The sequence below is a fragment of the Miscanthus floridulus genome, chromosome 8 (genome assembly GCF_019320115.1).
Source record: "Miscanthus floridulus cultivar M001 chromosome 8, ASM1932011v1, whole genome shotgun sequence".
Lineage (NCBI taxonomy): Eukaryota > Viridiplantae > Streptophyta > Magnoliopsida > Poales > Poaceae > Miscanthus > Miscanthus floridulus.
This window is the reverse complement of record NC_089587.1, coordinates 114207051-114227333: the sequence shown is the minus strand read 5'-3', so window position 1 is coordinate 114227333 and position 20283 is coordinate 114207051. Positions and strand designations below refer to the sequence as shown.

General features: G+C 43.9%; 1 protein-coding gene and 1 long non-coding RNA gene across 2 annotated transcripts; both read right to left on the bottom strand.

Annotated features, from left to right (window-relative positions):
• Positions 1-2326: 2326 nt before the first annotated feature.
• LOC136473305 (uncharacterized) lies at positions 2327-9879 on the bottom strand. Its single transcript, XR_010762567.1, has 4 exons — positions 9345-9879; positions 5136-5490; positions 4920-5032; positions 2327-3323 (listed from the first exon to the last, which is right to left on the bottom strand). It is a non-coding gene; the product is annotated as an uncharacterized lncRNA (long non-coding RNA).
• A 1936-nt stretch (positions 9880-11815) lies between these two features.
• LOC136469744 (uncharacterized mitochondrial protein AtMg00810-like) lies at positions 11816-12803 on the bottom strand. Its single transcript, XM_066467818.1, has 2 exons — positions 12261-12803; positions 11816-11836 (listed from the first exon to the last, which is right to left on the bottom strand). The coding sequence occupies exons 1-2, from the start codon at positions 12801-12803 to the stop codon at positions 11816-11818; spliced, it is 564 nt and encodes a 187-aa protein (XP_066323915.1).
• Positions 12804-20283: the final 7480 nt, after the last annotated feature.

Here is a 20283-nt window from a genome sequence, read left to right as displayed (position 1 = left end):
TTACTCCTTTCAATTTGGCTGTAGTCATTGGATGGGTAATAATGCCTGCGAAGTTGTTGCAGAAAGCTTCTTGCAAGTCTTCCCAATACTTGATTGATCTTGGCCTCAATTTGTCAAACCATTGTAGCGGCATTGCTTTGAGGGCCATTGGGAAGAATAGAGCCTTGATGTCGTCGTCTCCTCTAGCTAATTCAATAGATTGGGAGTAAACCCTTAGCCATTGTCTTGGTTCGACTTTGCCATCATACTTGGAATGATTTGCTGGTTTAAACTTGTGCGGTAGCTTTAAAGTTTGTAGTCTTCCTGCGAAACAAGGGAATCTGTCGTATGGTTCTGTTCTTCCGTAATCTGGCGATCTTGCCCTTCTGTAATAAGACATGTCTTCTTTTAACTCAGACTCTCCGTAGTCATCTTCTTTGTCAAATCTTCTTGATATTACTTGGTAGCGTTGGCTCAATTCTGGTTTGTCTCTTTCTTGTTGCTTTGAGTAGTGTTCCTTCCTTCCATTGATATCAGCACTTTCTACTAGTCCTATCCTTTGAAAATTCGATTTTTTGGGTGGCTGCTCCCTTTGTGGCTCCTGTGGAACTTCTTCGTCGGGTTGTTTTTCTGATCCCCCAACTTCTTTCTTCTGGTCTTCCTTTGCTTTCCTGTTATTCGTGAGGGTGTACAACTCCTTTGTTAATTCTTCAATTCTTTCCCTTTTTGTATTTTTTGTGGCTTCTTTTTCCGCCTTCTTTCTGTTGTATTCCGTTAGCTCCGCTTTGTATTTATTCCAGACTTGCTTCATTTGTTTAGCCCGGTTCCTCCTTCCAGCTTTCAATTTATTCTTCTTTAGCCTTGCTAGTCTTTGCTCATCATTTTCGTTGCTGTTGCTTTTCTCATCTAGCGAGATGTTGCCTTATGATTCGTCTGAAGATTTTATATCTGGTATCTGTGGTGGTTTCAAAGGTTGTTCTAACTGCTCCGCCATGTATATAGTATACCTCTTCCGAGCTCTTCTTGTATGGTATTCCATCCTTCGTTTGGTTGAGCTGTCTGTAGCTTCTGAACTGGATCCGAGTTCTTTTCTCTCTTGATAAGGTAGTTCTTCAACGCGCGTGCCAGTCTGGACTTTGCTTGAGGTGAAAGAACCTGGCCAATGCACCACACAATCTTGCGGGGTCACTGTCATGATCATCCCTTCTTGTGCTCCCTCCAGGAGTATTCTTCTTGCTGAGTTCATCTTGTTTTGGGTAAAGTGTTGATAGACTGATGCCGCGTTGCGCAGTCCGTAAGTTCCCAAGTTCTTCTTTGAGTTGTACGGGTCGTATCCCTTCGTGATCGTTGTTGGGTCTCCGAGTCCAATTAGGCTTGGCTCTTGTGCCGTGAAGATTGTCTTGGAATCGGGTTGTATCTCTTTTTCAGAGTCGGTTTCGTATCCGCTTTCTTCCTTATTCCGAGTTGTATCCGAAGTTGAGAGTTTCGTCATCTTCTCGGCGAGTTTGTATTGAACTTCGTCATCGAATTTTTTTCTTCTCGGAGATGGGTACGAAGCTTGCCGTCGCTGTCAGCCTTGCAGATCTAGGATCCGAAGACAAAGGTTGTTCCCGCCGAAAAGGTCATCTTGAGGTTGAGGTCCGCCGAACTCTCGAGAAAAAATTCGTCGAAAGCCCCTACCTGGCGCGCCAGCTGTCGATGTTTTACCACCGATAGCCTGCCACGGGGGTACCCGGGACAGTTGTTCGGGCTTCGGCGAATAGTGGAATTCGGCGGTTACGCAAAGAGACTCACGATTTATACTGGTTCAGGCCCTCGACTTGGTTGAGTAATAACCTTACGTCCAGTTTTGGCGTTAGCTTGTTTGCGTTGTATTGCTTTGAGTATCGGGTATGCGTTCTCCTCTTACAATGGGTACCCTCACCAGCCCTTTATAGTCCAGGCGCTGAGAGGCGTTGTTTGTGTCCTATTCGGATACAAGGTCAGAGTCCTAAGCTATGCTTCGGACGCCTTTCCTTGTATAGTTTGCGTTGGAGTTTCGGTTTTGCACGTTGTTTTGCTCCGTGTTCTTCTTGACGATTGGGCTGTAGGCCTTGTTACCAAGGTCTACCTCCCTGCAGTATAGTCCATGGGGGCCTGTAGGGTTCCCCATCGACAGTTACCAGAAGAGATGTTGCTCTGTGACGGTAACCAAATAATTGGGACTGTTAACACACGACGGACTCCCCTGTAACAGCCTTTCTTATTGACTTAATCATCACGTGTGGAGCTTATGAGACCTGATGGACTAACTAGAAGCTTAATTGCCTATATTGCTTTCATCAAACAAAGTGGGTGCAGACTTCAAGGTCTTGCGCATCCAACTTGTCTGAATGAAAGGGCTCCTACTCAGCTGCCATGTCAAGGGGGGACAATGTGAACAACAAGACAGTTGAAGGGTTGTCATGATTCAACTTTGCTTATCTGTATTATTTTGGCCACTTTGTCAAATGTTTAAGAGTCATGTGTGCCCATTGCAACATGCATCTAGTAATGTACATTGGCAAGATTTTTTTTTACCTCTAACAGCTGTCAGAGCAAATGTTTTCAACGTCTGTCTCTGTTCTGTCTATTTGACAACTTCCATAACAGAAATGCTATGCCATGGAACTATTTGTTATATCTGTCCAAAATCTGGATGAAGATGATATATCACGGACAGGTATCCAAAAATCTATAATATAAAAGAGCGAAGGAATTGAAAAATATATGTTACCTGAAAATTCCTACCCACCCTATGTTTTAACCCTTAGATGTGATTTGAGATCTTAATCTAAGGGATAATAAACGTCATTACCTCCTAACAAGTGATTACCTCCTAACAAGTGGGCCACATCTCACAAAATGTAAGATTTTTACGTTCCTGCCATACAATCAATTCCATCGCTGGCGTTGTTTTTTTCATTGAGACAATTTTATACCGCACGCACCCACTCCCGAAAGATCACGGCATCTTTCACAGAGACAAAATTCTACCCACCTGCGCCTCCTATTCCGCCTATCTGTACACACGCACGGCGTCACATTCGTCGGTTTCCCGCGGCACGGAGTCACGCAAGCGAGATCAGAAAGTTCGTCGGGTTTCCGCAGCACGTCGATCACGGCGTCACGTTTGTCGGTTTCCCGTGGCACGGAGTAACGCACGTGTGATCAGAAAGTCCACCGCATCCTTCCGGGCCTCGGCATACAGCACGTGTCAAGAACGTGTGTCCAGCAGCAGCTTCATCTGCGAGTCTCCAGTGGCCGGCACCGCCTTCACGTCTGTAGCTGCTGACCTGCCGTCGTGGACACCTACAGCTCTCTGCCTAACACATCAGAAGCCAGAAGTTTGATTAATGCAGGTATATAATTTTTTATTTTTGTGTTGATATGATCTAATAAAGATTGATTACGTTCTATTAAAGATTGATTAATATAATCTGTGTTGCGTGTTTATTAAAATTATTTTGAACTCTCTTTCAACTACATGTTTCTAAAAAGTAATAATCTACTCTTTTCCGATTTGCAAGTTGCAAATTATTCTGAACTCTCTTACAACTACATGTTTCTAAAAAGTAATCTACTCTTTTCCGACTTGCAAGTTGCAACTAAACCTGAATTGCTTAAATGCATTTATCTTTAATTTTTTGTTTCACCATTGCTTTAAAATTCCTTGTTTGTAGTGCTCCATATTAATATAAACAAGACAACCTAAATCTTGTTATGGCTTCTACCACAAGACAAGATGGTAATCTGACCACAAGACAAGACAGCAATGTTCAAGGTGATTTGTTATTTGTTTTTTAAAAATCAGTCTATGTGGATTTTTTATTTCAAAATCAAATAACATTTTCGTATATTTGTTAGAGGATGAAGTCGGCTTGGAGAATAGAAATTCAATAGGATGTAAAAGGAAACGTGAAGCACAAGCTAATTATGCAATGACTTGTGATAAAGATGGTGAAAGATGGGCTAGAAGCTGAGAATATCAGCGTAACTATCGTGCACGGTTACGGGCTAAGGCTGTTGGTAACAAAAAGAACACCCTGATCCTAGCATGATAATAGCAAAGCAATTAGGTTTGATTTAAACTTATGTTAATTATGTTACTACAATACTATTACATGTTATAAATGTGTAATAGAATTAATTGCAATGTGAAACAGAACATACTGGTGTGCAGTCTAATGATAAAGAGGCAAAAAGATGTGCTAGAAATCGGGAATATCAACATAACTATCATGCAAAGTTAAGGGCTAAGGCCAGTGCTAATGAAGAACATCATCCTAATCCAAACATGATGATAGCAAATAACACAGGTTTGATTACAAATTTGAAATATTACTGCAGTACTATTAAATGTTATATATTTGAGGCAAAACACACTGAAATATGAAATAGAACGTACTGGTGTGTAGTGTAATGATAAAGACACAGACGCAGAAAGACGGGCTAAAATTTGGGAATATCACCATAATTATCATGCAAAGTTAAGGGCTAAGGTCGATGTTAACGAACAACGTCATCCTAATCAAGCATGCTAATTGCAAACAACACAGGTTTGATTACATATTTGGTTACTGCAAGATTATTATTAAACTTATTGGTCTAATGTTAATAAAGTATTCAACTATTTATAATAATATATTATTGTGTTTAGGTACGATTGAAATTGTGAAATAAGAGAATCTTGCATACAACAACCAAAAACCTAGCTGTGCCACTCGGTTAGCCTCTCGCACAGTTTTTCTCGGACTTGTTAAACCAGAATGTTTATCTGGTCAAGCCAACAAAACGGAAAAAAACCTTATAAAGAATAACACAGGGACAAATTGGAAGTAACGTCGTAAGCCGCAAAGAATCAAGGTAGGGAGTTTTAGATTTCAAATGAATAAACAATATGCAAGAGACAGAATGCACACCTTTCCAAATGTATCGTGGTCACATAATTCCACCATGAGCAAATCATGTAGTGCATCTTGTATAATCAATCAAATGTCTTGTTCCATATTGGATTTAGCATGCCTGTAACAACCTGCAATAATACTGAATTATAAGAGCCTTGAAAAAAATATATGGACGTACATAACTCTGAGATTGGGAATGATAATAACCCCCATCTTCTTTTTGTTTCTCACCTCTTTAAGTACAGGACCACAAATGGGTCAGCCTTGCCACCAATGTACATAGGTGGCAAGTACTCTGCAGAGATGGCCGTTACAGAAAGGACTCCTCAAATAATAACATTTTTCCTATTAACATCATATCCTGTTGCAGCCTGTTCGCTTGTTGGTTTCAGCCAGCCCAAACCAGCCAGCCAACAGTATTTTTCTCTCACAACAAATCAGCACCAGCCAGCCAAAATCAGCCCAGAAACCAACCAGCGAACAGGCCGCAAAAGGATTAGGAATCCCTACATGCTTAGCATAAGGGTACTAGAGGTTCACCACGTGAACCCAAGGAACAAGGAAACATGCAAAATCATTAACTTTCCTGCAAGAAAAAAATTGAGTTCAGTTTATACAGCTTGAAAGGCAGGTGTTGCATGTGTAGGAGCTGACCAATATAAAAATTAACGATGAATTATAAATTATAAAAGTTTAAAAAACATGAAAAATCCTATACAAATAAAAACAAAAAAAAATACAAAAATAAAAAATGTTGGTTTTTAAAAAAATATGGAAATAATATGATAAGATGATAAGGGCAAACAAGCTAGAAAATGGCAAATAAAAACAACAAATATCTTCTAGACACGTGCGTGCCGCACGTGGCCATAGGAACCACAGATGTTAAGAGATAAGTTTTGCAACTATTACATGCTTGGGATACATGACATTATTAGCTACAAAGTTTTACTCTATTTACCCTCTATCCAACACAGATATATCAAAAAGTGGTGGTGGTGCTAGATTCTGATTCTATAAGCATACCTACATATACATGTTCTATGTATCTCTACAACAACAACAACAACAACAAAGCCTTTAAGTCCCAAACAAGTTGGGGTAGGCTAGAGTTGAAACCCATCAGAAGCAATCAAGGTTCAGGCACGTGAATAGCTGTCTTCCAAGCACTCCTATCTAAGGCTAAGTCTTTGGGTATATTCCATCCTTTCAAGTCTCCTTTTATTGCCTCTACCCAAGTCAACTTCGGTCTTCCTCTGCCTCTCTTCACGTTACTGTCCTGGCTTAGGATTCCGCTACGCACCGGTGCATCTGGAGGTCTCCGTTGCACATGTCCAAACCATCTCAACCGGTGTTGGACAAGCTTTTCTTCAATTGGCGCTACCCCTAATCTCTCACGTATATCATCATTCCGAACTCGATCCTTTCTTGTATGACCGCAAATCCAACGCAACATACGCATTTCCGCGACACTTAGCTGTTGAACATGTCGTCTTTTCATAGGCCAACATTCTGCACCATACAACATAGCAGGTCTAATCGCCGTCCTATAAAACTTGCCTTTTAGCTTCTGTGGTACCCTTTTGTCGCATAGGACACCAGACGCTTGCCGCCACTTCATCCACCCTGCTTTGATTCTATGGCTAACATCTTCATCAATATCCCCGTCCCTCTGTAGCATTGATCCTAAATATCAAAAGGTATCCTTCCTAGGCACTACTTGACCTTCCAAACTAACATCTTCCTCCTCCCGAGTAGTAGTGCCGAAATCACATCTCATATACTCAGTTTTAGTTCTACTGAGTCTAAAACCTTTGGACTCCAAAGTCTCCCGCCATAACTCCAGTTTCTGGTTCACTCCTGTCCGGCTTTCATCAACTAGCACTACATCATCCGCGAAAAGCATACACCAAGGAATGTCCCCTTGTATGTCCCTTGTGACCTCGTCCATCACTAAAGCAAACAAATAAGGGCTCAAAGCTGACCCTTGATGTAGTCCTATCCTAATCGGGAAGTCATCCGTGTCTCCATCACTTGTTCGAACTCTAGTCACAACATTGTTGTACATGTCCTTAATGAGTCCGACGTACTTCGTTGGGACTTTATGTTTGTCCAAAGCCCACCACATAACATTCCTTGGTATTTTATCATAAGCCTTCTCCAAGTCAATAAAAATCATGTGTAGGTCCTTCTTCTTCTCCCTATACCGCTCCATAACTTGTCTTACTAAGAAAATGGCTTCCATGGTTGACCTTCCGGGCATGAAACCAAATTGGTTCATAGAGACCCGCGTTATTGCTCTCAAGCGATGCTCGATAACTCTTTCCCATAGCTTCATAGTACGGCTCATCAACTTAATTCCCCGGTAATTCGTACAACTTTGAATATCCCCTTTATTCTTGTAGATCGGTACCAATATACTTCTCCTCCACTCATCAGGCATCTTGTTCGATCGAAAAATATGGTTGAATAGCTTGGTTAGCCATACTATAGCTATGTCCCCGAGACATCTCCACACCTCGATTGGGATACCATCCGGTCCCATCGCCTTACCTCCTTTCATCCTTTTCAACGCCTCTCTGACCTCAGATTCTTGGATTCTCCGCACAAAGCGCCTATTGGTGTCATGAAAAGAGTCATCCAACTGAAATGTTGTGTCCATATTCTCACCATTGAACAATTTGTCAAAATACTCTTGCCATCGATGTCGGATCTCATCCTCCTTCACCAAGAGGTGCTCCCTTTCATCCTTAATGCACTTAACTTGGTTGAAGTCCCGTGTCTTTCTCTCATGAACCCTAGCCATCCTATAAATGTCCTTCTCTCCTTCCTTCGTACTCAGATGTTGGTAAAGATCCTCATACGCTGTACCCTTTGCCACACTTACAGCTCGTTTTGCAGTCTTCTTTGCCACCTTGTACTTCTCTATGTTGTCCACACTCCTGTCATGGTACAAGCGTCTATAGCATTCTTTCTTCTCTTTAATAGCCCTTTGGACTTCCTCGTTCCACCACCAAGTATCTTTAGCCTCGCGTCCCCTTCCCTTGGTTACTCCACACACCTCTGAGGCTACCTTCCGAATGTTGGTTGCCATCTTGTCCCACATGTTGTTTATGTCGTCTTCTTCCTTTCAAGAGCCCTCTTTGATAACCCTTTCCCTAAATACCTCTGACGTCTCCCCTTTCAGTTTCCACCACTTTGTTCTTTCAATCTTAGCTTGTTTATCCCTACGGGCCCGTACCTGAAAACGAAAATCTGCCACCAAAAGCTTATGTTGAGAAACAACACACTCTCCTGGTATCACCTTGCAATCCAAGCATGCTCGTTTGTCCTTTCTTCTTGCGAGGACAAAGTCAATCTGGCTACAGTGTTGTCCGCTACTGAAGGTCACTAGATGAGATTCTCTCTTTCTAAAGAAAGTGTTGGCTATCATCAGGTCAAAAGCTACCGTGAAGTCCAGAACTTCCTCCCCCTCCTGATTCCTACTACCATACCCAAAACCTCCATGAACTGCCTCGAAACCTGCGCTTGTAGTACCTACATGCCCATTAAGATCTCCTATAAAAAGCTTCTCACTACTAGGTATAGCTCTAACCATGCCATCTAAGTCTTCCCAGAACTGTCTCTTAACACTCTCGTCGAGGCCTACTTGGGGGGCATACGCACTAATTACGTTCAAGACCATATCACCAACGACAAGCTTGACTAAGATAATCCTATCTCCTTGCCTTCTCACTCCCACCACACCATTCTTGAGGCTCTTATCAATCAAAACTCCTACTCCATTTCTATTCGCGACTGTCCCTGTGTACCAAAGCTTGAAACCTGTATTGTCCACCTCCTTCGCCTTCTGACCCTTCCATTTAGTCTCTTGAACGCATAATATATTTACACGCCTCCTAGTCGCGGTATCAACTAATTCTCTTAACTTACCAGTAAGTGACCCTACATTCCAACTACCTAAACGGATCCTAGTTGGTTCGACTAGCTTCCTTACCCTTCGCACCCGTCGACTCAGATGCGAAGACCCTTGCTCATTTTTCACTACACCCGGGCGCCGATGTAGCGCGCCACTAAGGAAGCGACGACCCGATCCTTGGTTACTTGACACCATGCCCAGATCACGACACGGCGCGTCACGGGGGTGACGACCCGGCCCTTGCCCATTTAACACCATACCCGGGTTCCGATATGGCGCGTCGCTAAGAGGGTTACGCCCCAACGATTTTTTTTCGGGTTTCATCTCCATTAAAGTGGCTAAGTTTTTACATTGGCTCGCCACGCCTAACACAACCCTCCTCCTTTACCAGGGCTAACTTCGCTTCAGTTTGACTAGATTAGTGACCAAATACAAAAACTGAATATGGTAGGCATATTATTGCTAACAAAAAGAGATTAAAGGGAGGAAATTAACATTTAAATGAAATCAACTGAACTTACTACGAAATAGAACGCGGCAAGGAGACGTGAGCTGCTGGAGCAACCACTGGACTCGCCGAGTAGGAGCCGAAGGCGCCCTTGTCGCCTCACAGACGAGAAGGAGAGCATGCCCTGGCGGCCTTCGGATGGCGCAACCAGCAACGGCAACCTGCCCGACGGCGCGGCCCTGTACCGGCGGCCAGTAGGCAGCGCGGCCAGACCCGGCTCAGACCTGCCCCGGCGTCCTGCAGGTGGATCCACCATCTCCGGCGGACAGCCCTGGGCGACACGGTTAGACCCGGCGCAGCCCTGCCCCGGCAACCTACGCGCAGATTCACCGGCTATGGCGGCCAGCCATATGGGCGATGCGGCCAGACCCCGCGAAGGAGCTCTGCCCGACTCACCTTCTTCACCGGCGGCGAGAACTGGGACGCGCGGCCAGCCTCGGCGGTGGTGCTCTGCACAGCAAGGTGGAGTAATGGCAGAAATGGAGGAGAGAAGGTGGAGAGAAATGGAGAAGACAGTGAATTGGGATGCGCCGCCGTAGAAAAATTAGATGCTGACAGAAACAATTATGGGCGTTTGCCACTTGTTTGCTGCTACCAGGGTCTAATGGGCTTTTGGTCCAATTAGAATTAGAAAATAAAATATATACAAATACAAAGTTGGTAAAAAAAACAGAATAAAAAAATCATTAATAAGGAAAAAAACATGATTGGTGTGTCTAATAATACCTTACCTGAAGGATATGAAATTCTACTCTAATGCCCCCAACAACGTACAATATAAAATTTAACGACCAATTATAAATTATAAAAGTTTAAAAAACATAAAAAATTCAATACAAATAAAAACAAAAAAAATGTTGGTTTTTTAAAAAACATGGAAATAATATGATAAGATGATAAGGGCAAACAAGCTAGAAAATGGCAAATAAAAACAACAAATATCTTTTAGACACGTGCGGGACGAACGTGCATGTCAACTAGTAATAATAAAAAATGAATGCGTTCGGCTAAGGTTCCACGTACACTGCTCATACACTGCTCTTATATTTTTCTTGATGCTGATTGATAGCAGAATTGTACAGTACAACATGGACTAGTTTTTGCTCCCGATGCTTCGTGATCCCAGGATTCAACAATCAGTTACGTTTGTACTGCCATGTATACACTATCTTCCTCCATATGAGCAAAGCAGCATCTGAAGTGAGAAAAAGGAAGAAACAATCCAAAAGTTATCTTGTCAGCTCTCGATTTCCCATTGTTCGCTAAGGTTCCACTTCCACCCGTCAATTTCACGAGGGAAACCTCTGATTAACGCGGTGAAACCGATTCCGGAATATAACTTTTACTGATGGAGAGAGCATAAGCTTTAGCGTCCTCAATGTTCAGACCTCGTCTGAGTGGATCCTAGCCCTGGGTGGGTGTGAAACCGAGAAACAGGTTTTTCCCTCCCTGATCTCCTGGGTGTAAAATTTCGATGCCAATTACTGACTGAAACCACTCCGAGAAAAATTAAAGAACCAAAAACTGGCCGCCGACCGAACAGGTGGCAGCATCGGATTCGTCCGCCAAAAACGCTGACACATCTTGGTTTCACTACGTAGTCACTAGTGAGTTCTAAGGCAAGGCAGTATGCTGCTGCCTGCTGGGCTGTTCCGTCCAATCCAGCCCCCTGATCGTTGCCATGACCATGAGCTGGAGTGAAGCGCACCTCTTGGCTCGCTCGCTGACACACCACCAACAGAAACAAACGCAGCACCGTCCGTCAGCTAGAAACGAAACGCTTTCCATTTCCTACTATAGTCGGTCGGTGGCCGTCGACAGGCACTGAATGAAGAACAAGAGGCCACGAATCCATGACATTTACATGGGCACTAACGCCCTCCCCGATCACACTCGTCCGGCGCCACTGGATGCATCCGCAGGTAGCCGGCCGAGGCAAAAAGAGAGCATTTTTGCGATGGCGAGCGCGAGCCCTGCACATGTCAATGACCTCTCCGGATGCAATGCAAGATCTCCTCTCCTCCGTTGTATGGTCATGTTGGTTGGGAGAACACAATCTTTGGGCCACCCCACCCCCAACCATCTCTCGCCATCATCATGTCACTCATGTGTGGGTACGGTGTGGCGATCTGATCGCTTCCTTTGTGTGCATGCAAGCGCAAGCGTCGTCTGCCACCTGGCCACTCCTAATCCAGCTGGGCCCTGATGCTTTCACATCCCATGTCAAAAGGCTCGTGAGTCGTGACATCCAAATTGATTGAGGAATGATTTGATGAAGGGTTAGTGGATGACAGTAGAGAAATAAAGCGTGACGATCACCGTTGGTTTTCAACAGCTTTTGATTCTGGTGCAGTCGAGGATTGGGCCTCGCAGCGACACCGAAACACGGTGGTGCACTGACGGCATGGATTGGGTCAAGTCTCAGATGCTTTGATTAGTTGTGTAAAGAAGAGTGGCTAATCATGCTGGTAGCTAGAGTGATGACTAAGACATGATTATTTTGACCTGTAAGAAAGCAATTTGGGAAGAATGACCGCAGCTTGTATTTCACTCATTTGGGGTATAAGTACAGGAGCACAAATCCTACATAGAAGGAATGAATACATGCAGATCCTATAGAGAATGAGAGGTGGAGAGTGGCTGGCCATTTACAAATATGAACGAATGATAGCTATCCTAGCTAGCCTATACTTGTTCGTTGACACCCCCCCGCAGTTTGAGCATCGGTTGTCCGAATGCATAAACTGCACTTAAACTCTGTAAACAGAGGTGTTGGCAATCCCTTGGTCATTATGTCAGCTAGTTGATGCCGAGTTGAAATCTGCAGAACTCTGAATTGACCAAGTGCTACCTTCTCCCTGACAAAGTGAATGTCCAGTTCAACGTGCTTCGTTCGTCGATGATGGACTGGGTTTTGAGATAAATATACAGCTGATATGTTGTCACAGTAAATGACAGTGGCCTTCCTGACATCAACATGAAGCTCGTGAAGTAAATTCCGTAGCCAGCAACATTCTGCAGCGGCATTAGCCACCGCCCTGTACTCAGCTTCCGCACTTGACCGGGAGACGGTCGGTTGTCTCTTTGATGACCATGAGACAAGCGAGTCCCCAAGGAAGACGCAGTAGCCTGACGTCAACCGTCTGGTGTCCGGACATCCGGCCCAGTCGGCATCGGAGTAGGCTGTGAGGTTGTTCGACGGCGAAGCGGAGATGAAGATGCCGTCGTTGATAGAGCCACGAAGATACCTGAGAATTCTCTTGACGAGGTTCCAGTGAGCAGCACGAGGAGAGTGCATGTACAGGCAAGCTTGATTGATTGCATAGGCTATGTCCGGACGCATAAGAGTCAAGTACTGCAATGCGCCTGTGATGCTTCGGTAGAACGTGCCGTCAGTTGTTGGTTCCCCAGCAGCAGCGGACAACTTCTGCTTGACATCGACTGAAGTGGAGGCGGGCTTGCAGTTGGTCATGCCCGCTCACTCCAAGATGTCCTCCGTGCACTGAGCCTATGAGAGGGAGAAACCAGTGGCGTCTTGACGAACCTGAACACCAAGGAAGAAGCGCAGGTCGCCAAGGTCCTTGATGGCGAACTCTCGACAGAGTTGTTGGACTATGTGTCAAAGCACCGACGGCGATGACACAGTCAAGATGATGTCATCCACGTAGACCAGGAGGTAGGCCATGGCATCTCTTTGCTTGTAGACGAACAACGATGTGTCGGATCCTGTCGAAGCAAATCCGATGGATCGGAGGTGGTTGCCTAGACGCTGGAACCATGCCCGTGGTGCCTGTTTGAGTCCGTATAGAGACTTAACAAGGAGGCAGACGTGATCCGGATGCAGCTCGTCGACGAACCCAGCCGGTTGATGGCAGTACACCTTCTTAGCCAAGTCGCCGTGTAGGAACGCGTTCTTGACGTCGAGTTGGTGCACTGGCCACTGTCGTGTGGCGGTGAGGTGGAGGACCATGCGAATGGTGGAGGGCTTCACCACCGGCGAGAAGGTCTGGTGAAAATCGACCCCTGGGCGTTGGGAGAACCCACGGACGACCCACCGAGCCTTGCGCCATTCTAGAGTTCCATCCGGGTGAAGTTTGTTCTTGAAGATCCATTTGCCGGTGATGATGTTGGCGTTGAGGAACGTCGGCAGCGGCGTCATGGTGGAGAGCACAGCAATCGCATGACTAAACTTGTTGTTCAGCCCGCGCAGCGTGTTGATGACGAGAGCCGGGTCGGAGACGACGGCGCCGTAGTCATAGAGGGTGTCGGCGAGCCGCTTGAGGCGGCCGCAGTACTCGCCAATGGACATGTCGCCCTGGAAGAGGCTATGGAACTCTTGCTGGGCGTAGACGGCGCGTTGAAGGCTGTTGTCCAGGAATTGCCCGGTGATGGCGGACCACGCGGCGTAAGCGGTGTTGCGTGGTTTGAAGACGTCAGTCCAGATGTCCTTGGACACCGTGGAATAGAGCCATGACACGATGCAGGCATCGATCTGCAGCCACTCGGGGTCATCAGTCATGGCGGCGGCGTCCACCGTGCCATCGATGTGACTCAGCAGCCCGAACTTCTAGATGGTGAGCTCAAAGAAGGAGCGCCACTGACGGAAGTTGCCGTCGTCGGTGGCAAGAGTTACAGGGATGTGGCTGTGGATATTGATGAGAACGAGTGTGGTGGCTGTGGGAGGAGCAGGTTCGCCGGCCGCAGCAAACGGGTTGGAGGAGATGGAACCGTCGGGGCTCGTCATGGCTGGAAAGCAGCGGAAGATGAGAAAGAGGATCAATGGTCGACTGATACATGTAAGAAAGCAATTTGGGAAGAATGACCGCAGCTTGTATTTCACTCATTTGGGGTATAAGTACAGGAGCACAGCTCTGGCCAGCTACGAATGAATACATGCAGATCATACAGTGCAAAAATGAATACATGCAGATTCCACAGAGGAGATGTGGAGTGGCTGGCCGTTTACAAATATGAACGGATGAGAGCTATCCTGGCTAGCCTATACTTGTTCGTTGACATGACCGACCAGATGATGTCTTCAGCAATTTTTTATTCGTATTCAATAAGGAGGAGGTGGTAAATTAAGTGGACCACTGTACACTAATTTGACTTGCAAGTCGAAATTTAAGCACGAATTGATCTTCGTTCATCTGAACATAATTAATAACGAGGGAAGAAGGAAAAAAAGCAGCCGCTCATTCGTTCAACCTGTTTCTTGGAGTTGAAATCTTGACTGTACTGTACGTAACTGTCGGTTGGTGGATCGGTTAAAATCGACGGTCAAGTAAAAGAAACGAAGTACAGTTTCAGCGTGTTCTTACTTCCTGCTGCGTGCCCAATCTGGAAGAAAGGGGAAATATACCTGACCACTATCAAAATGGTAAAATTCTCCTAGTATTTTTAAATAGTAATACTACCACTAGTCATAACACTCGAGAATCTCATTTTAGCACCCGGTTTTAAGAATAAAACCACATATACACCATATGTGAATCCAAAAAGTCAAATCTCACATGTAGCTACAAATAAGGGTAATATCAAAAGACAAATGCTCAATATATAACGTACTTAGTATAAAAGGTATAACCTTAGACAACAAACAGCGGAAAGACAGCTCCGATCTTCGGGTGAAGACTACAATTCCACAGGGACAGCTGACTGGTTGATCGCAAGATTAATTCTTCTAAACTCTAACAATTTGGTACTCGTCCGGAATTTTTATCCAAAGATTTAAAAAGTAAAGCAAACGTAAGTACATGTCGTACTCAACAAATACAACATAGGGTTCATAAGACTCAAAAGGTTGATACTGGTTCAACTGTGATTAGCTATTAATGAGTCATGATTTTAGCAATTGAGTAGCAACGAGTTTATCATAAGCCCATATAAACACATGATCAGGTAAACATGAATAATGAATAGCATAAATAGTAATAATTAGTGAGCATCTTTATCATCAGTATCATCAGTGTTCATCGTAAGGGTCCAAGGCCTCTCGTGACTGTGAGCACGGCTGATATACCAGTTTTGTACTCTACAGAGGTTGTACACTTTCACTGTGAGTCGTGATTTATCCTTTCACCCGAGATGATCAGCCTCTTGACCCACTACCAAGGAAGGTCGGCAGGGTTCATTATAAAGCCTTTCAAAGGTTCATCTAACAAATTAGAGCCATTATATTCACTCGACAAACAGATATAGAAACCCCCTGTCGAATGGCACAATGACACGTAGCCTATACTCATAAGAGTAGAGGCTGTCTATACCTGATTCGTCATGTCATTCTTACGCCATAAAGGTAACCTCTAATAAGCTAGAAAATGTCCTCATACTAAGCTAAAGCCAGAGCCATGTAGCCCTCACAGTTATACTGTAAGTCCCGGATATTCGCTTACAAATAAGTCCTTAAGGAGAGAAATCTAGAGCACCATAAAAATAGCTCAATTCTCTAGCTCCCTTATTCCATGTTGCTAAAACCATCTTTTTATGTCTATTGCATATTCCATTAGTCAAGTTATAAGATCATGGCTTTAGTTTGAGCACTAGCATCATACTGCCTAATGCAATACCCCATAGGTAACAAGGTACAAGATAACAAAGTACTAGGAAATTCTTAGTGGTAGTCAAGGTAGACACATGCAGTATGAATTAAATGATTAAATGTGTATAGGACAACAAGAAAGATCCCATGCTATACTTGTCTTAAACTCAGATCCTTCTTCTAGTCCAGACCTTCAATGGAACTCCTTGATCAACACGTAAAGCTCATTGACTGGACATGATCATAAAGCACCACATAAGTACCCATGCAATCATACATGAAGCAAACAATAGATCTAAATTAGAATAGTACACCAAACAGATGATACAGCAAGCAAAAAGGTTTTAAAGTTGATCTATACATTGCTACGAACACACAGGCATGAAAAACACTCTAATCGGGGCTATAATGAAAAAGTTATAAATTAAACAAGATTTCCTTTAATAAAATAACAGATTAAATCTAACCTCGAATTTCAAAAGTTGAAAATATATTTAACAGTAGGATGAACATGTAAATTACTCAATTACAAATCTAACGCAACTTGAATGGATCAAAACAGAGTTAAAACAGAGAAGTTATGGCCTAAAGAAAACTAGTGACAAAACTGTAAATAAATAAAAACATATTTTGAATCTACTAAAAAGAAACTACGCTTCCAGAATAAAAAACGTATTATGGGAGTATGCCACAGACTGTGGGTTCTATTTAGAAAAAACTGAGGGGCTCTTTAGCAAATTTGCCTGCGAAGGGGTATCTTCTAATCTGGGCTGTTGGATCAAAAGATGGACGGCTACCGAGGGTTGAGAGGATTTCTCTAGCCGGCACAGTGACTCCGACGCGAGGATTTCCATGGTTGGCGACGCAGAGCTCATCGACGAGCGTGAAAATGGTCCTAGAGACCACGGGTCGAAGCGAGAAAAACACTGGGAGAACGAGGGGAGCATGACGAACTCACCGCGGGACTTTCTTGTGGTCGACGGCGAGGCTACGACGTCGGGCAGCACGGCGGGACGATGGCGAGCACGGCGGCTAGGGTTCCGCGGCGATGTTGCAAGTCTGACATGAGGCAACGTGAGCTAGGGTTTGGGATGGGGATGATGCGCATGGACGCTCGACTTTTATGAGGCGAGGTGGCATGGGGTGCACGACACGACGCGAAGACGTGGCGGCGACGGACTTCCTCAGCGGCAGCTGCAGAGTCCGGCGTGGACGGGAGAAAGGAGACAACGTGAGGTGGGAGACGTCCGATAGATGGGTCCCACTAGTCAGCGAGGCAAGAGGGCGGGGCCAGGATGTCAGTGAGGGAGAGTGAGGGAGGCACTCCACGCGGGCGGCCTAGAGGGGAGCTAGGCCTCGGGATGGAGTAGGCCTGCGCGGCTTGGGCCGGAGCGCGAGCTGGGCCGCAGAAAAGAGGGAGTGGGCTGCGGGTCGACGGGGTGAAGTTGGGCTACGCAGGGAGAGAGAAGGAGATGGATCGTGGCGGGAGCAGGCCAAATGCCGGATAGGGAGAGGGAAAAATAAAGAATCCCCTTTCTATTTTCTTTTCCTATTTCAAAACCGCATTCAAATATGAACCAAATCAAGTTTGAATAAGGCTTCAAATTTACTTTTGAATTCAAATAAAAGTGAGCAAATTTTGGTAAGTTTTCCAAAAATAAATTTTACAAGTTTTCAAATTTTTTATTTTCTAATTTTCTTTTCTTTTATTTCAAAGTCATTTTCAAATTCATTTTCAAAAGCATTTTGAATTCATTTTGAATTTTTGATTCAACCACTCATTGCAATAAATCAAATACACCGACATGTATGCACATCCATGCTGCTACTCCTTATAATGAATTTTAAATTAATGAAAAAATTTATTCTCCTATGTTTTATGAGCACAAAAATACAAAATTAGATCAATTTAGCTCCAATTCCAAAGAAGCAAATTTTAGGGTGTTACAATTCTACCCCCTTAAGATAAATCTCGTCCTCAAGATTCGGACGATGATGATCAAAGAGATATAGATTCTTCGCCTTTGGATTCTTCTTTACTTCATCGAGTAGTTCCATCTTCTTGATAAGGATTCTGCCTTACTCTGCATACCTGTTGACCTTACCCCAAGTAACTTGCTCTACTAATTCCAAATTTTGACAAATTCTCCAGACCATGCCTAGGTAACTTCAATCACTAGGCCATTTTTTTTTCTTTTTAGTCCTTACTTGTTAGACACCTTTTTTTCATATGTTCACCTTCTAACGGAGCCTGGCGAATCTCTTGGTCAGAAAGAAAATCTACCACCAATCTTCAAAACATTAAGAATTCTGGTTAAATTGCTCGAACTTGGATACAATTCGTAGTCCTTGGTGTCACCCGAACCTTCTTAGCACAATTCTCCGTTGCTAAGGTCATCGTCCATGACTTTGCTCCTCGAAGTGATAGCACTTTTCTAAGTCATAATAAATTTTATTCCAACAAGGATAATACAAGCTTAAGACCAACTTAGTGAAGATGTCCTATAGATTCTTGTGATCCTCCTAGATGTCACTTTTATGCCCAAGTAGATAGTACCTCCATGCTTCACAATGGATAACTCCAGATAACATGTTAGGTAGTTCAGCTCACGCTTCCTTAGTTAACTTAATGAACAAGCCACTACTTTTCTTCTTGTATAAGGACACATCCCACACCTTGACAAGGTGCATCATTGTAGATATAAAGCTCTTGCCCTGATCTGACAAAGATAATACATAGATTTTACTTCAACCTCTTCTTGGACTCCTTCAAACACTTAGCTGAGGTCTCTTGATCCGAACTTAAAACCTTATCTAGTAGCATTATCAATATCTTTATGATCTCGGTTAAGCCTCCCTTGAACCTCTATTCAAACCTCATTGAAACTCTGAGTTTCTCTCACATCTTTGGGTGGATTCTAAATTAACACTCTTCAATCAAAACCTTCTTGTCATGCTTAGTATTTTGTTGGGATTTCCTGAGACTCCGTAGAACCAACTGTAGTTATTAGATATCTCATTCCTACGTCATCAGTGCCTACTTGTCTTGGGTATGTTTAAGATTAGACTCCCAACTGAGGATAGCTCAAACTACAGAGCCATATTATCGAATGCATCCATTCCTCGTAGATGATCCAATAACTTATCAACCAAGCAAAGGATACTACTCTGGATGATGAAACCCTTAAGTGGTATACATCCTCTGAGTATACACCTTCTAATAGGTCATTCTCATATTCCTCAGGTGCAGGTTTAATACCCTCATACTCAAATCTTTCTCCTGACGGTGTTGTTAGAAGCACCGAACATTGGGCATACTTAATCACTCCTTTACAAGCAGATAACCATCCCTTTCCAAGGATAACATCAATGTCTATTAACTCCAAAACAATAAGGTTTGCCTCGAAGTTTACCCCATTTATGCCAAGACTAACTTTTGGGCATATGCGGTTTGCCTTCATTTCTCCTCCTCGAGAGTTAAGTATCAGGGGTTTCCTCATTGGAAGTATAGTTATCTTATGATCTTCTACACATTCCCTAGATATGAATGAATGTGACACACTAGGGTCAATCAACACCTCTGGCCTTGATTACTCTTAGCAAACTTCTCAAGACAATCATTCTTATAAGGCTCAACCTCCCCACAATCATAACCTTCCCTACTAGTAGAAGTATTTGTCGTTATCAAGGTAATAGTGGAAGATGATAGACATGGCTCTTGAGAGCTAAAATGCTACACTTCCTCATAGGGTTGCTAATACTGACCTTGATCTGTACTCCCAAGCAGATTCATAGGGTATGACTAACATTCTGGTTGTGTAGCAAAACGGAGATGAGTGTTTCTTAACTGGTGTTGAAGGTCACGCTTTCGCTTCTTCTCTCCCATCTCTCGACGCTTGTTCTCAATTACAATTGCTCTGTCCACCAATGTTTTAAAATCAGGATACACAACAATCATCAACTGTAATTGAAGTCCATCATTCAATCCTTTCAAAAAGCGTTCCTGTTTCTTAGCATCATTATCCACTTCTTCTAGAGCATAGCGCGACAACTAAGTGAACATGTCATGATACTCACACATAGTCATAGATCCTTGCTTGAGAGCCCAAAACTCATCTGGCTTGAGTTCTACCACACCTATGGGAATGTGGTACAACTTGAAGCTCTCGCTAAACTCCTAAGTGATCTGTCCAACATTGTTGGGACGTCCATACTGGTAAGACTCCCACCAGTCTTGTGCTACGCCCTAGAGTTGGCTGGATGCAAAAAAAACACCTTCTCATGGTCATCACACTAAGCTACGTCCAATTGTCTCCACATCTCTAAGCCAGTCATCAGCTTCTAGTGGTTCGCTTGTATGAGAGAATGTCGGTGAATGTCCCTTTATAAATTCACCACGCTTATCAATAGA

Bases quoted from the DNA above. Each gene is read 5' to 3' on its own strand.
- LOC136469744 (XM_066467818.1), bottom strand. From the start codon at position 12,803: ATGACCAACTGCAAGCCCGCCTCCACTTCAGTCGATGTCAAGCAGAAG. The intron at 11,837-12,260 runs GTATATTTATCT...GCTTTCTTACAG, and splicing joins ACTGTGACAACATATCAGCT to GTCAAAATAATCATGTCTTA.